Source organism: Haematobia irritans, chromosome 5, assembly GCF_050003625.1.
Source record: "Haematobia irritans isolate KBUSLIRL chromosome 5, ASM5000362v1, whole genome shotgun sequence".
In the NCBI taxonomy this organism is placed as follows: Eukaryota; Metazoa; Arthropoda; class Insecta; order Diptera; family Muscidae; genus Haematobia; species Haematobia irritans.
Genome location: NC_134401.1, coordinates 164123459 through 164138914, shown reverse-complemented (window position 1 = coordinate 164138914; position 15456 = coordinate 164123459). Strand labels below are relative to the sequence as shown.

At 36.2% G+C, this 15456-nt stretch overlaps 2 protein-coding genes across 3 annotated transcripts; one reads left to right on the top strand and one right to left on the bottom strand.

Moving 5' to 3' along the window:
* The first annotated feature begins 605 nt into the window (after positions 1-605).
* On the top strand, positions 606-5884 carry LOC142239435 (uncharacterized). Of its 2 annotated transcripts, none has more exons than XM_075311220.1 (3): positions 606-1396; positions 3910-4060; positions 4122-5884. In XM_075311220.1, exons 1-3 carry the CDS (start codon positions 1144-1146, stop codon positions 5659-5661), a joined length of 1944 nt encoding a protein of 647 aa, XP_075167335.1. In that variant the 5' UTR covers positions 606-1143; the 3' UTR covers positions 5662-5884. The 2 variants fall into 2 exon arrangements, with proteins under 2 accessions (XP_075167335.1, XP_075167336.1); XM_075311221.1 differs by lacking the exon at positions 606-1396 and adding an exon at positions 1442-1909.
* Positions 5885-7094: 1210 nt separating this feature from the next.
* On the bottom strand, positions 7095-8185 carry Tapdelta (Translocon-associated protein delta). The gene is made up of 2 exons (XM_075310773.1): positions 7803-8185; positions 7095-7723 (listed from the first exon to the last, which is right to left on the bottom strand). Exons 1-2 carry the CDS (start codon positions 8046-8048, stop codon positions 7463-7465), a joined length of 507 nt encoding a protein of 168 aa, XP_075166888.1. The 5' UTR covers positions 8049-8185; the 3' UTR covers positions 7095-7462.
* Between the last annotated feature and the right edge of the window lie 7271 nt (positions 8186-15456).

The following is a 15456-nucleotide window of genomic DNA, read 5'->3' as shown; positions in this document are numbered from 1 at the left end:
AGTGTGGCTTGAATGGATGATGATGGTGACGATGGTGATGCGGCGGCGATGCCTCCATGTCCTCTCTTTTTACTTTAGATGTTTTATTTTGTAACAAACGACGAAGTAGAGTCACATTCAGCACAGAATAGATGGTTGGATGGGGATATTCCTCAGTTACCGTGTGGTCGGTCGCTCGCACGGTTTGGAGCTGTTGTTGTTGTTGTTGCTACCGACCGAATAACAAAGCACAAAACTACAACAACAACACCAATAATGGCAATGATGGAATCCGTAAAGCACACTGGCTGTAGTGGTTAGCAGTTGTTATTCTTCTTCTTGTGTATGTGTGTGTGTGTGTGCGTTTGTTTTCCTCCTCCTCCTTCTGCTGTTGCTCCTGCCGTTTCTCTAGCTGACCGCCGTCTCTATAGTTCATGTTTGTTTGTTCACTGCTGCATCGTTCTTCCGTTCTTCTCGTTGCTGCCACAGTTGACAGGAGCAGCTAGCAATGCGAACTGCTAAGTCGCTGCCTCTCTGTTTGGTGCCTACATCAACGACAAAAGCCCGGTGGTTGTTGGATAGAGCAGCAGACTATTTCGCATATCTGAAAATCGTTGGTCTCTCATTCAAGTGTCCAACTTTTGTCGGAGCGGTCGCATCATTGTCACAAACGCAACAAACGCATTTCAACTCTTTTTTGTGAGCGCGCGACGTCGGTGGGAGAAGAAGGAGAAAATCAAATCAAACGCCAACAACAACAACGACAATAAAGGCAAAATAAAAGCACCACAGAGCGTTACTAAGTGAACGTGTGTGAGTGTGTTTGAATGTACCACACTTTGGCTGGCTGGTTGGCTGACTGACTGGGCTCTCCTCCTCTACCATAGTTAAGCATTTTCCTCGGTTCGTCGCTTCCATTTAATCAATGAACAACAACGAAAACAACAACAACATCGACATTTTCGCGTTCTAGAAAACCCAAAACATCTCAAACGAACCACCATCAGATTGACAGAAAACAGAACTAGTTGGAGAGGTGCATGCAGGCAAGCACGGGCGGTATATACCAAAGGAATTTATCGATACCCAATAGATCCGGTGTGATTTCGCTTTGTCGGGAAGCTGGGCCATTCATTTGCTGGTTCGCCGTTCGATACCACAAAAATGGGTACTCATCAAGACCCCTGCACTACTCCTCCAGCGTCCAGCTGCAGCAGCTCTATGAATAAAGCCATAAGACCTGTACAGCGAGGCGGTACCAGTGAATCTTCAACCACATCGGATAATACCACCGATTTCATAGAGATTGTCAAGAGGCATGACGTGGTATACAACACTCATCATCCGGATTATAAGAATGTCGAAGTCAAATTGAAAGTTTGGACAGAAATAGCCAAAGAAATCGGTCTATCAGTGGGTATGTACATACAGCATTATGACCGTTGGGTGTCATCCCCAACAGCTACAGCTACTCCTTCTTTCCACTACTACACTAAACTAGTACTGCTATTTTACACAATACCGCTTGGGCGATGAAACTCAGTGGCAATGTGTGTGGGTCTTGAGTATGCTGTGCGCCCCAAAACAAACAAAATGACAAAAAGTGGCTATACATATGTATGTCACCCCCTCATCCCCCCTCCCCCACCTTAGTCCTGTCATCTGCTTCTTCTTCTTGGTCTTCTACTTGTTCAAGAAAACAAAAACAAAATATCTGCGAATACACATTAGTTAGTGTGTCGCCGCCACCGCCGTCGTCGTCTTCGTTCGGTCCGTCCGTTCATTGCAAACTGCAAAGAACAAAAATGTATCTAAATACGAATGAGAGTTAAAAGAAAAGCGTAAAGCAGCAAAACAAAACAAAACAAACATATTGAATAAACATTTTTGACATGACACAGTGTGTGGAGACAAAATGCTATAGCAAAGAGTGAGAAGAGTCATTACAATTTGAGAAGAAATGTCAAGAAAGAGAATAAGTTATGGGAGAAAATGAGTGAAATCCGTTACAAGCAAAGACCAGGGGATGTTTGTGGGGGCTTTTATTTATTTATCAAACTGAAGACAACAACAAAACAACTTCGCACCAAAATAGCAAATAAAAACAAAAAAGATAAAAAACAAACCATTTGATGCATTCTAGAGTGTTAGAAATTTCTTTTATTTCTATACCATCCACTATAGAATGGAGAATATTGTAAATGTGTAATTGTGTTTGTAACGCATCGTAATATTGATCTGAGATCACATAAAATTTATATCGTGGTGAAATTCGGAATCGATCGTCATGTCCGATCAAGCCACCTGTTGGCCTATTGAAATCACTAACTTTTAAACGATAAGTGACATTCTCTTTATATCATATATCTGGTATACAGGGTAGTTGCCACGAAGTGTTATGATTTCAAAGGACTTTTATTACCCATCACCATTCAAGTCATGTCCATTCACCTGTTGGCCTATTGAAATCTCTAACGTTCGAACGATAATAGATATCGGTTTGATATCTTACATATATTTAGCATACAGGGTAGCTGCCACGAAGTGCTATAAATTCAAAGGACTTTTTTGTACCCAACACCATTTTTCATGGTGAAATTTGGAATCAATCAAATCATGAATATTGCTATTGTGTTCTGAGATCAATATTACCTCCTTTTTATAGCCGAGTCCGAACGGCGTTCCACATTGCAGTGAAACCACTTCGAAAAGCTTTGAAACACTCAGAAATGTCACCGGCATTACTGAGGTGGAATAATGCACCGCTAAAAACTTGTTGGTGTTCGGTCAAAGCAGGAATCGAACCCACGACATTTTGTATGCAAGGCGGACATTCTAACCATTCCGGTGGAGTATAGAAATAAAAATAAAAAACTATACGAAAATTTTAAAATTGCGACAAATCGTACCAGTCCTGTGAAAGGCAATTTGCACCAATTTCCCGTAGGGTTATTTGAGATTCATAAATAGGTGTGTCATATATGATGTCCACCATATAGACAGACGTTACGATTTGATTTTTGGGGTTTCTAAACGACCGTTTTTATCCGATTTGTTTTCAATTAAAAAAAAATTATTTATAATTATTTTTTTTATTCAAGCCGAAAAACTTTGTGGAAGTAGAAAATCAAATTAAAAGAAAATATTTTTGGATTTCCGTCACCTAAGTAGGAAAAAAAAAGTCGAAATCGAATTTCCGCCCATGGTGTCTTGGTATAGGTCACCATATAGACAGATGTCACTGATTGATTTTAGACGACACCATTTTTTATACGATTTGTTTTCAATTAAAAGAAATACATATTTAAAATATTATATATTATTTTTTTATTCAAGCCAAAAAAACGTTGGAAATCAAATCAAAAGAACATATTTTTGGTTTTCCATTCCCTAAGTAGGGATACAAAAGTCGAAAATCGAATGTTAGCCCATATAGACAGATGCCACGGTTTAATTTTTGGAGTTTCTAGATATTTTTAATCCGATTTGTTTTCAATTAAAACATTATTTTTTTATTCAAACTAAGAAACTTTGGAAATCAAATCGAAAGAACATATTTTTTGTTTTCTATTCCCTGAAGGTGGGTATTAAGTTCGAGTTTTGCCGCTAAAATCGTAATTTTTTCATATTACTTTTCTTTAATAATCCATTTTAAGGAACACAAACTTTGTGAAAAATTGCTTCGGGCTATTCCCCATCAAGTTATAATAAAATTTGCAAAAATATGCATATATGCCTTTTTTACTGATTTAGTTTTCACTTTAGCGGCTAAACTCGAACTTAGGACTCACCTTAAGTAGGGATACAAAAGTCGAAATCACATTTTCGCCTAATCGTGTTGCGTTCATCTCAATATGTACGAAGCAAAAAAGTTGTTATATGTCTCACTAACATTTTAAACATTTTATTTTAAATTCTCATAAATTTCAGATGCATCTAAGAGAAAATGGAAAAATCTACGGGATAGCTATACCAAATATTTGCGTTCATTTCGAGTTGGGTCAAAAACATCAAAGAAATATCAATTTTGGGCTCATGCCGATAATATGGATTTCTTGAAACCCTACCAGGGCCCAGGAAGGTAAGAACAAAAAGCAAATCTATTCTAATTCCCTTTTTCGCTAACTATAATTATTTATTAGATCAAACAATGGTATCATTTTGCAAAAAGACGAAGATGAAACTGAATGTGATTTGGGATTTCAAGTTTTGGCAAAGGCTACCAGTAATTCGACCGATGAAGATGTCAAACAAACAACATTGGGAAATAGTACCAGCAATCTATTTGCTTCATCGTTGGCAAATGTTTTGCCCAATTTCGTTGGAGGAGCTGGAATTTTTACATCAACATCTTCATCATCATCATTGGGTCTAACAACGGCTACATCGGGAACGAATGGATTTTCTACAACAGGGCCACTAGTATTACCCGTGCCATCTTTACCTACAGTACAATTACCACCATCTTTGACGGCCAAGCCAATACTAAGTGGAATGCCAAATGCATCATGCGCGACTAATGGGATATCTATAAGCTCACAGTCTTCAAGTCATAGCACTACCACCACCACCAATAGCTCAACATCACAGATTTCTTCATCACTGTCATCATTAACGGCTGCCACCCCCTCATCGTTGGCATCACAAATATTCGCTTTGCCGCAGCTATCAGCCAAAGGGCCCATACCGATGCCGGCAAATAATACAGCCAGTTCAGTGGGTTGTCTCATAATAGAGCCTCAACTCTTTGCCTCGGCAGATACCTTTAAGAAGGAATTTGGTAATGTTTCTTCCGGTTCGACTTCATCCGCCAATTCATGCATCACCTCCACTACCAGTAAAACCCAGATTACACCATCCAATCTAAGCATATACCCGAATATCAATGCCCAGGTCACACCAGTATCGGCAGCAGCCTCAATGGCCAATGCTACTAATCTTTTGAATCCACCAATGATAACAAAAATTAGACGAGTTCAACCATCACCCCACCATCAAACTCCAACCGCCATAAACTTAAGTTACAATTCAACAGCGCCCGTAGTATCGTCTGCATGCTTATCATTGCCCTCTTCTTTGTCATATACTGGGCCAAATGGATTCTTTTCGACAGCACCCAATCTTTTGCCCAATAATTTCACAACAAATTTTGCAGCAAATTTAACACCGGTATCAAATACAGTCACCACCACCACCCTAAATGGGCCTTCGCCAGCCAAACGTCTTAAAACGGCCGAATTAGAAATATCAGCCATACTTCAGGCAAACAGAGATCTAGATGCCAATACTCTGTTCTTTTTAAGTCTTGCACGTTCGGTACGATCCATGCCCACAAAATTTCAGTCATTGGCTAAAATGCGTTGTATGCGAATAGTCAGCGATATTGAATTGGAATTAGATAATGTCAATTGCGATGGCTCGGACGTCAATAGCCCTAACAATAATAAATACTGTACAAACAATACGGATTCGCCACCTTCGGCCATTGGTAGCCATATAAATGAACCACCACAATCGGAACATTTTGTCTATGTAATGTCTCCATCACGTGTAGAAGGTATGATTGATTTGTCATCGGATGATGAGAATACTCAAAGTGTTAATAGTGGAGCTAATAGCAGTTGTGGAGTAGGTGGAACAACTGCAGCCAGTGGAAATGGAATCATTGGACAAAGTAATTAGATAATATTGATCTCAAGAGTTGAATAAAAAAGGAAAAAACTATAATAATTCTTTATGTATGAATTTTTGTTTCGAAAAATCATACATCGCTCGCTTATGCTAAATATATAAAATCTAAGATAATTTCTTTCTCTACTATTATTAAGCAGTATTTATAAAACAAATTAAATTTGTTAAATACAACGTAAAAAAATGAATTAAATAGCAAAAAAATTGCAGAAAAGTTTTTTATCTATACATGTGAAATTTTGACAAAATATCCTATAGAAATGAAATTTTAATTATATTTGTTTAATTCGGCTTAAGGTCATGCCATAAAAACATATGTTGTTGTTTTTTTTTTATTCAAAAATATCCTCCAATATTTCGAAACATCTCCGATGTTCGTCTTCAGGGAAATTTTTTTAAACAAATAACAGAAAAACATTTTACACATTAATTAATTAAAACAACAGCATCTGTTTTTATGGCATGACCTTAAGCCGAATTAAACAAATATAATTAACAATTTAAAGGTCAACAACAACAAATGAAATTTTGGCAAAATTTCCTATAAAAATAAAATTTTGAAAAAATTTTCTATAAATATAAAATTTGGACAAAATTTCCTATAGAAATGAAATTTTGACAAATTTTTCAATAAAAATAAAAATTTGACAAAATTTTTTGACAGCATTTTCTATAGAAATGAAACTTTGACAAAATTTTCTATAAAAATGAAATTTTGACAAAATTTTCTATAGAAATGAAAGTTTGACAACATTTCCTATAGAAATGAAATTTTGACAGAATTTTGTATAAATTCAATTTCTTTAAAAATTTCGTATTATTTTATACTATCACTTGGTGCACTCTAAAATCGTAAAAAAATTAAAATTCGACACATTAAAAAAAAACCTGATTGTGAATTCCAAGCAAATCGAATAAAAATTGAAGTGTTTAGACGCTCAAGAAGTCAAATCGGTAGATCAAGCTATATGGGGACTATACCAGAACCTAGACCAATACACAACGTATTCGGCACACATATGTGAAGATACAAAATACCTCTAGATTTCGATCTTCAGGCAAATCGAATAAAATAGCGCTGTTTAGAAGCCCAAGAAAATTGGGAGATCAGACTATATAGGGGCTAAACCAAAACAGCGACCGATTGACACAATCTTTGACACACTTGTTTATGGTCCTAAACTAACTGTCGATTTCGAATTTCAGGCAAAACGGATAAACTTACGGTGTCTAAAAATCAATTCGAGAGATCGGGCTATATAGTGGCAATAACAAAACGGGGACCGATTGACACCATATTCGGCTTACTTACAGATTCAATATACCTTGCTATAGATTAATTTAGGTAAAGTCATCCTCGATGGGCTTAAAAACTATGCACCCAAATAAATGCATCCACCAATTTGTATATATAAATAAATCAATTGGTTTTATAAAAAATTTTAATTATTTTTATTAAAACAATTCTTGGATGTTTTTCGTACTTGTTTACAAAAACATGCAATTCACATTTGCAATTAAAAAATACCCATAAAATTGGACACATTCTCTCTCTGATATGGTAGTCCTAGAAGAAGGTCCCTTCTGTTTTCTAGAGAACATTAATGGTGTCTATATTAGTTTTACAAATTACACATTCTTCAAGAGGTTTCTTGCTATTAATGACTTATATCGGAATATATTAGGGCGAATGAATTTCATTCAAAGTATATTAAATAGTACATTCGACACTCCATGAAACAAAAAAAAAAAAAACTCGATTAATATTTAAATTGGCTTCTCCAACACCATATTACAGTTGGACCTTGGATTTGGTGGTTACGGCAAAGTAGGCAACACCAGCCACAATTAAGGCAGCTACTAGTTCAGCCTTAACCCAGGGACCTTTATAGGCACCCTTGGTGCTGATAGTGATATCAACCAAAGACTTGACATTGGAAACTTTTCCACCATCACGTTGAACTTTGCGTAAGTTGGCATAGCCATCTTCATCGAAAAGACGGACTACTACATTGCCACTGGATCCCTTTTTGATTTCTTCAGTCCAGCTGACCTATAAAAACATGTTTCACGTGTGTTAACAACAAAATTTCGCACCAATAATGGAAACGATTTCGATTTCATCCACTTACTTGGTATTTCTCATCACCAACTTGAGCTACGGGAACAACTTTGCCACAGGGAAATTCAGCGAAGAGATTGGGTTTGGCTCCATTGCCACATTTCAAAGTGAATTCACCGACATGACCCAACTGTGTCAGAATAGTAGCATCTTGAGTGCTGAAGGATGTCACTGTAGCTTTTGGGCTAGTACATGTACTACCATAGGCCGAAGCAATGAACAATGAGATCAGCAAAACACTAACGAATTGACGCATTTTTGTTTTCTGCAATTTGATTGAAGTTCTAATTTAAAAAATTCAGGAATTTTGATTCACTACTGGACAAAACGCTTTTTTATTCAACGCAATCCAAGAGCTCGTTGATCGGTCGGCAGTAATACAATTTCTCGATATTGACGTTTGATATGTCAAAATGCCACGACACCGACACGTCAACAACACCGACAACATTGAGTTGCGTTGCCAACTGCATATATTTTATATCACTATTGGAATACATATTACCAAAGTAATAGGTTGGGGGCGTTTCGATAAACTATGTATTTTTTCCACGAAAATTCCGTCAAGCGTTGTCATCGAATGTTTACATTTTGCTCCAGTATTGCGTCTTACAGATTATAAGTTTTTCCGGACGGAATATCTGTGATTGTAAAGAATCTTATAGCGTGTCCAATCGATACGACAATTCGTTGATGACTAAATAAACGGTAAATGTGTTATCAATCCCATAAACATGCAGCAGTATCGATTATGCCTTCGGACCTAACTTATAATGTGACCAATATATAGGATATGTTCGACACGACCACTGTCGTCCGCATAAACTTATATGCCCATATGCAAAACAATTTATTGACAGTTTATTGAATGAATTTGTATGGCAAAAGTAGGCTTGAAGTTTTCTTTAACTTTTTTACATATGGGGGATAGTCTGCAAGGCGCATAAGAAATGCATTGCAAAACTATTTTATTGGCAAGAAAACGAAATTCCCGCTAGAACCCAGTATGCACCTGTAACCATAACTGCCCATAAGAAACGCAATGCTATATTTGCTAGCGAGAATTCCGTGAGGAGTTGTTATCGATTGTTTGGATTTTGCTACAATATGAAATGCATGGCAAAACTGCCATGCATTTCATGGGTGTCGCTAATTTCCTCTAGCGGAAATTAGCGACACCCATACGAAATGCATTGCTATATTTACTACCGAAAATTCCGTAAGTTGTTGTTATCGCTTGTTTGCACTATGCCTATCTAAGAGATACACAGCAAAAGTAATGTTGGAAATTAATTTTATATTGGCATACAAGAGGAATTTCCGGCAAAGCAGCATAGGTTTCTCTAATTTCCTCTATCCATAAGACATACATATTTGTGCAAAAGCTACCGAGCTTTCTAGCTTATATTTCCGCACTGCCAAAATACTATTTTATAACAGGTTGGCTGATAAGTCCCCGGTCTAACAAAGAAAAACACATTTTTTTGTCAAAATTCATTTTTATTATTCAACATAGTTCCCTTCAAGAGCGATACAACGACCTTCCAATTTTTTGATACCATTTTGGTAGTACTCCTTCGGTTTTGCCTCAAAATAGGCTTCAGTTTCGGCGATCACCTCTTCATTGCAGCCAAATTTTTTCCCTGCGAGCATCCTTTTGAAGTCTGAGAACAAGAAAAAGTCGCTGGGGGCCAGATCTGGAGAATGCGGTGGGTGGGGAAGCAATTCGAAACCCAATTCATGAATTTTTGCCATCGTTCTCAATGACTTGTGGCACAGTGACTTGTCTTGGTGGAACAACACTTTTTTCTTCTTCATATGGGGCCGTTTTGCCGCGATTTCGACCTTCAAACGCTCCAATAACGCCATATAATAGTCACTGTTGATGGTTTTTCCCTTCTCAAGATAATCGATAAAAATTATTCCATGCGCATCCCAAAAAACAGAGGCCATTACTTTGCCAGCGGACTTTTGAGTCTTTCCACGCTTCGGAGACGGTTCACTGTCCACTAAGCCGACTGTCGATTGGACTCAGGAGTGTAGTGATGGAGCCATGTTTCATCCATTGTCACATATCGACGGAAAAACTCGGGTGTATTACGAGTTAACAGCTGCAAACACCGCTCAGAATCATCAACACGTTGTTGTTTTTGGTCAAATGTGAGCTCGCGCGGCACCCATTTTGCACAAAGCTTCCGCATATCCAAATATTGATGAATGATATGACTAACACGTTCCTTTGATATCTTTAAGGCCTCTGCTATCTCGATCAACTTCATTTTACGGCCATTCAAAATAATTTTGTGGATTTTTTTGATGTTTTCGTCGGTAACCACCTCTTTCGGGCGTCCACAGCGTTCACCGTCCTCCTTGCTCATTTCACCACGCTTGAATTTTGCATACCAATCAATTATTGTTGATTTCCCTGGGGCAGAGTCCGGAAACTCATTTTCAAGCCAAGTTTTTGCTTCCACCGTATTTTTTCCCCTTCAGAAAACAGTATTTGATAAAAACACGAAATTCTTTTTTTCCATTTTTTTACAATAACAAAAGTTGCTTCACAAACTAATTGACTTACAGACGTAAAATTTTGACACGAATTTTTTGAAGGTTGGTACTATATAAAAATAATATACATTTAATACTAGCGACGCCATCTATGTGTCAGACCGGGGACTTATCAGCCAACCTGTTATATATTTATCACCGATCTGGTCATAATTGACGTATTTATCAACGTATTTTCTCAAAATTTCGGGCAGCCAAATATTTTGGGGCTTTCGTAAGATCTTTCGTCCGATTTGAACTTACATGGCTTCAAAAGTCAGAGTTTTACCCTGAATTGCTTCAAACTTTGCATAAGGAGTACGTTTATTAGTATCGTTAAGTGTGCCAAATTTGGTTGAAATCGGTTCAGATTTGGATATAGCTCCCATATATATCTTTCGCCAGACGGAGGCCAAAATTATTCTCCCATTAACGTGTTTTGCTGAGATAGCAGGATTATTATTCTAACTATGCATGTCAAATTTTGTCAAAATCGGTTCATATTTAGATATAGCTCCCATATATATGTACGCCAGAGTAGGGGAAGTATGGTAGAATGTTTCATATTTTAGACCCATTTTCAATGGGAGTTTCCTCCAATTGACTCGATAGTTTCCACAGAGAATACATTTAATATGCTATTTAAGTGCGCCATCTTGATCTAATATGGCCAAAATACCCACATTTTACACAAAATTCTGTGATGATTTCCCCATATCGTAGTCATATTCTACACATTGTAATGCCAAACTTTCCACAGAATGGTCGAATTTTAAATAAAGCTCCGACTTGTGGAAATATCGCCCGAATTGGCCAAATAATATATCACCACCCACAATTGACCACATATCTTGGCGAGATTTAACCAATATCCATGTAAAATCGCCAACTGCTGAGAAGCAAAAATTTTAAATATTACTCAAATTGTCCTATATCTCGAATACATACGTATCGCCCGATAAGTCATAAATGCTCTTTTGTACAATTGCATCAAAATTGCTCTAGCTTTATATTTCCCATATTTATACCCTGCGCCACACTGTGGAACAGGGTATTATAAGTTAGTGCATATGTTTGTAACACCCAGAAGGAGACGAGATAGACACATGGTGCCTTTGGCAATAATGCTCAAGGTGGGTCCCTGAGTCGATATAGCCATGTCCGTCTGTCCGTCCGTCTGTCTGTGAACACATTTTTGTGATCAAAGTCTAGGTCGCAATTTAAGTCCAATCGCCTTCAAATTTGGCATATGTTCCTAATTCAGAATAGAACCCTATTGATTTTGGAAGAAATCGGTTCAGATTTAGATATAGCTCCCATATATATCTTTCGCCCGATATGCACTAATATGGACCCAGCAGCCAGAGTTTTATACCGATTTGCTTGAAATTTTGTACAAACATAACATTTAGTCGTATAGTCAAGTGCGCAAAATTTGGTTGAAATCGGTTCAGATTTAGATATAGCTCCCATATATATCTTTCGCCCGATATGGACTTATATGGCTCCAGAAGCCAGATTTTTGGCCGAATTTGGTTGAAATTTTGCAGTAGGAGTACAATTAGTAGTATAGTCATGTGTACCAAATTTGATTGAAATCGGTTCAGATTTGGATATAGCTCCCATATATATCTTTCGCCCGATATGGACTAATATGGTCCTAAAAGCCAGAGTTTTGGCCCAATTTGGTTGAAATTTTGCACAGGGAGTAGATTTAGCATTGTAGCTATGCGTGCTAAATTTGGTTGAAATCGATTAAGATTTAGATATAGCTCCCATATATATCTTTCGCCCGATATGGACTAATATGGTCCTAGAAGCCAGAGTTTTGGCCCAATTTGTTTGAAATTTTTCACTAGGAGTACAATTAGTAGAGCAGTTAAGTGTGCAAAATTTGATTGAAATCGATTAAGATTTAGATATAGCTCCCATATATATCTTTCGCCCGATATGGACTAATATGGTCCTAGAAGCCAGAGTTTTGGCCCAATTTGTTTGAAATTTTGCACTAGGAGTACAATTAGTAGTGCAGTTAAGTGTGCAAAATTTGATTGAAATCGGTTCAGATTTAGATATAGCTCCCATATATATCTTTCGCCCGATATGGACTAATACGGTCCCAGAAGCCAGAGTTTTACCCCAATTTGATTGAAATTTTGCACTAGTAGTACAATTAGTAGTGTAGTCAAGTGTGCAAAATTTTATTGAAATCGGTTCAGATTTAGATATAGCTCCCATATATATCGTTCGCCCGATTTACACTCATATGACCACAGTGGCCAATATTTTACTCCGATTTAATTTAAATTTTGCACAGGGAGTAGAATTAGCTTTGTAACTATGTGTGCCAAATTTGGTTGAAATCGGTTCAGATTTAGATATAGCTCCCATATATATGTTTTTCTGATTTCGACAAAAATGGTAAAAATACCAACATTTTCCTTGTAAAATCGCCACTGCTTAGTCGAAAAGTTGTAAAAAGACTCTAATTTTCCTAAACTTCTAATACATATATATCGAGCTATAAATCATAAATAAACTTTTGCGAAGTTTCCTTAAAATTGCTTCAGATTTAAATGTTTCCCATATTTTTTTACTAACATTGTGTTCCACCCTAGTGCATTAGGTTAGGTTAGGTGGCAGCCCGAAGTATCAGACTCACTTAGACTACTCAGTCCATTGTGATACCACATTGGTGAACTTCTCTTTTATCACTGAGTGATGTTCGATTCGATGTTAAGCTCAATTACAAGGGACCTCCTTTTTATAGCCGAGTCCGAACGGCGTTCCACATTGCAGTGAAACCCTCAGAAATGTCACCAGCATTACTGAAGTGGGATAATCCACCGCTGAAAAACTTGTTGGTGTTCGGTCGAAGCAGGAATCGAAGCAGGAACCATTGTACCATGGTGTCTCCCCATTAGCCGACTTAAATTTTGAGTCTATAGATTTTGTAGAAGTCTATCAAATTCTGTCCAGATCGAGTGATATTTAAATGTATGTATGTGGGACAGACCTTTATATATAGCCCCCAACACATTTGACGGATGTGATATGGTATCGAAAATTTAGATCTACAAAATGGCGCAGGGTATAATATAGTCGGCCCCGCCCGACTTTAGACTTTCCTTACTTGTTTTTTACTAACATTGTGTTTCAACCCAGGGTGTTAGCCGATTTAATTTTTAATTCTAGAGATTTTGTAAAAGTACAAAAAATTTTCTCCAAATCGTTTCAGGTATAAATATTTGTTTATGGGAATATAAACCTTGATAATAACTCCCAACAAATTTGAAGGAGTTGAGATGGTAAAACAAATTTTGGTCTACATAATGGTGAAGGGTATAAAATAGTCGGCCCCGCCCGACTTTACCTACTTGTTTTAATTGCAATTTTTTGTTGGTGATATTTTTTCTGAGTAGATTTCAATTTGGCGTTACTTGATTAAAAAATCAATTGAGAAGGTGGTAAAATTTCGCGGGGCTTCAATTATGGCCGAGGAGGATGAAGTTCTGAAAACTATATTAACCTAATATGAAGGAATATGCAAATTTCTTTAAAATAAAGAAATTATAATTTTAAATGGGTGTTGAAAGTTTTTGCTTTAAATTGTTTTTTCATTAAATTTGGGACATGAATTTTTGAAATTTGCATCCCTCCGTTAAAATCTGATGTCTTTGAAGTAGGACAATTTTTTTAAGATAAAAAAACACATGATCTTTGAATTAACATAAATATTGAATCTATGGACTATAGACAACAGTATCCAATATTCCATATTCCAAGACTTATTTTGAGGACTTGGTTTGCCGTTTATTGAAATTTAGAATATATTTTTCACCTCGAGTATTTGTTATAATTTTAGATTTTTAATATGAATAGTTTTGTAAATATAGCGCAAAAGAAAAGTCGATAAATGAGTTCTGTACCCCAAATTTGAATTGTATAGAGTTAAGATTTAAAACTGGATTGCAACTCCCTAACAATTGTTTTATTTTAATGAAATCGCATATTTAACTAGGTGGCAATGCCAAAAAAATCCCAAGGGAAGGACAAAATCTTCGGATCCAATAAAAAAAGCTTATTTTGAGTGCAGAGTTCGCAATCAGATTTTTATTGATTTCTACATTACCAGCGTTAAAAATATAGTTTTTCCTGTCTTCAAATTTACACAGAGTTTATAAAGGATCTTTTGGGGGTAAATTAATCCTTAAATTAAGTGAAATATTGCATATTTAGATTAAAGATAAAAAGCTTCAAATAAAGGTTAAGGGTTTCTCAATGCGTTATTATCAATCTTTTGAAATTTTGAAACAGAAAAATTTTACTAAGTTTCTAGGATAGACCACCGGCTATCCTAGAAACTTGCTCTAAGACTTATTTTAAGGATTTTGCATCTTTGGTTTAAATTTTTTAATTAATAAACATTTTTTACTATGCTAATATATCACAAAAAGATAATAACAAATTAATAAATCAGATCAAGCACCCCCAAAAAAATTATTTTACATAAAGAAACATCTTGAAAGTCTTTGGATCCAAAGAAACTGTTTTTAGTTTGGGTAGCGGAAAATCAATGTTCTGTTTTTCTACCAAATATTGTTTACAAAATCTTTTCAAAACATGTAAGGAAAAATTTCAAATTGATCTCGCAAGATTTTGTCTTTTGAAATTAATTGATTCAGAAACAGTCGAAATTATGATCTGAGTAATATATAAGGATATAGTAGCACTCACTTAAACATATTTAATATCAATGAGAAAGTTTTATGAAAAGTCACAATATCACCCTGCAAAAACGAATAAAAGCGAAAACAATTAAAAATTCAATAAAAATTGTGATCACTGCCATTAAAGACATCTAATGGTGATTTTCATTATTATTATATACAGAGAGATATATCGATGAACATTTTCTATCTAATTTCTCAAAACAATATTACACCTCTCCACTCTTTCAAAAAATGTTCTATATATGTTAGGTAGCTGCTACCATAGACCTTATAATACATAGATGAGCCATGGGTGTCAAACTATGTTTGACAGTTCCGAAGATTAAGAATAAACGAGAAAAATAAGAGCACGCTTACAATCTCTTTCATTTTCCTTTTTGTAGT

Excerpts from the sequence above, each read along its gene's own strand:
- Tapdelta (XM_075310773.1), bottom strand. The coding sequence starts at position 8,048 with ATGCGTCAATTCGTTAGTGTTTTGCTGATCTCATTGTTCATTGCTTCG. Across the intron at positions 7,724-7,802 it reads TTGGTGATGAGAAATACCAA|GTCAGCTGGACTGAAGAAAT; the intron begins GTAAGTGGATGA and ends ATGTTTTTATAG.
- LOC142239435 (XM_075311220.1), top strand. The coding sequence starts at position 1,144 with ATGGGTACTCATCAAGACCCCTGCACTACTCCTCCAGCGTCCAGCTGC. Across the intron at positions 1,397-3,909 it reads AGAAATCGGTCTATCAGTGG|ATGCATCTAAGAGAAAATGG; the intron begins GTATGTACATAC and ends CATAAATTTCAG. Across the intron at positions 4,061-4,121 it reads CCCTACCAGGGCCCAGGAAG|ATCAAACAATGGTATCATTT; the intron begins GTAAGAACAAAA and ends ATTATTTATTAG.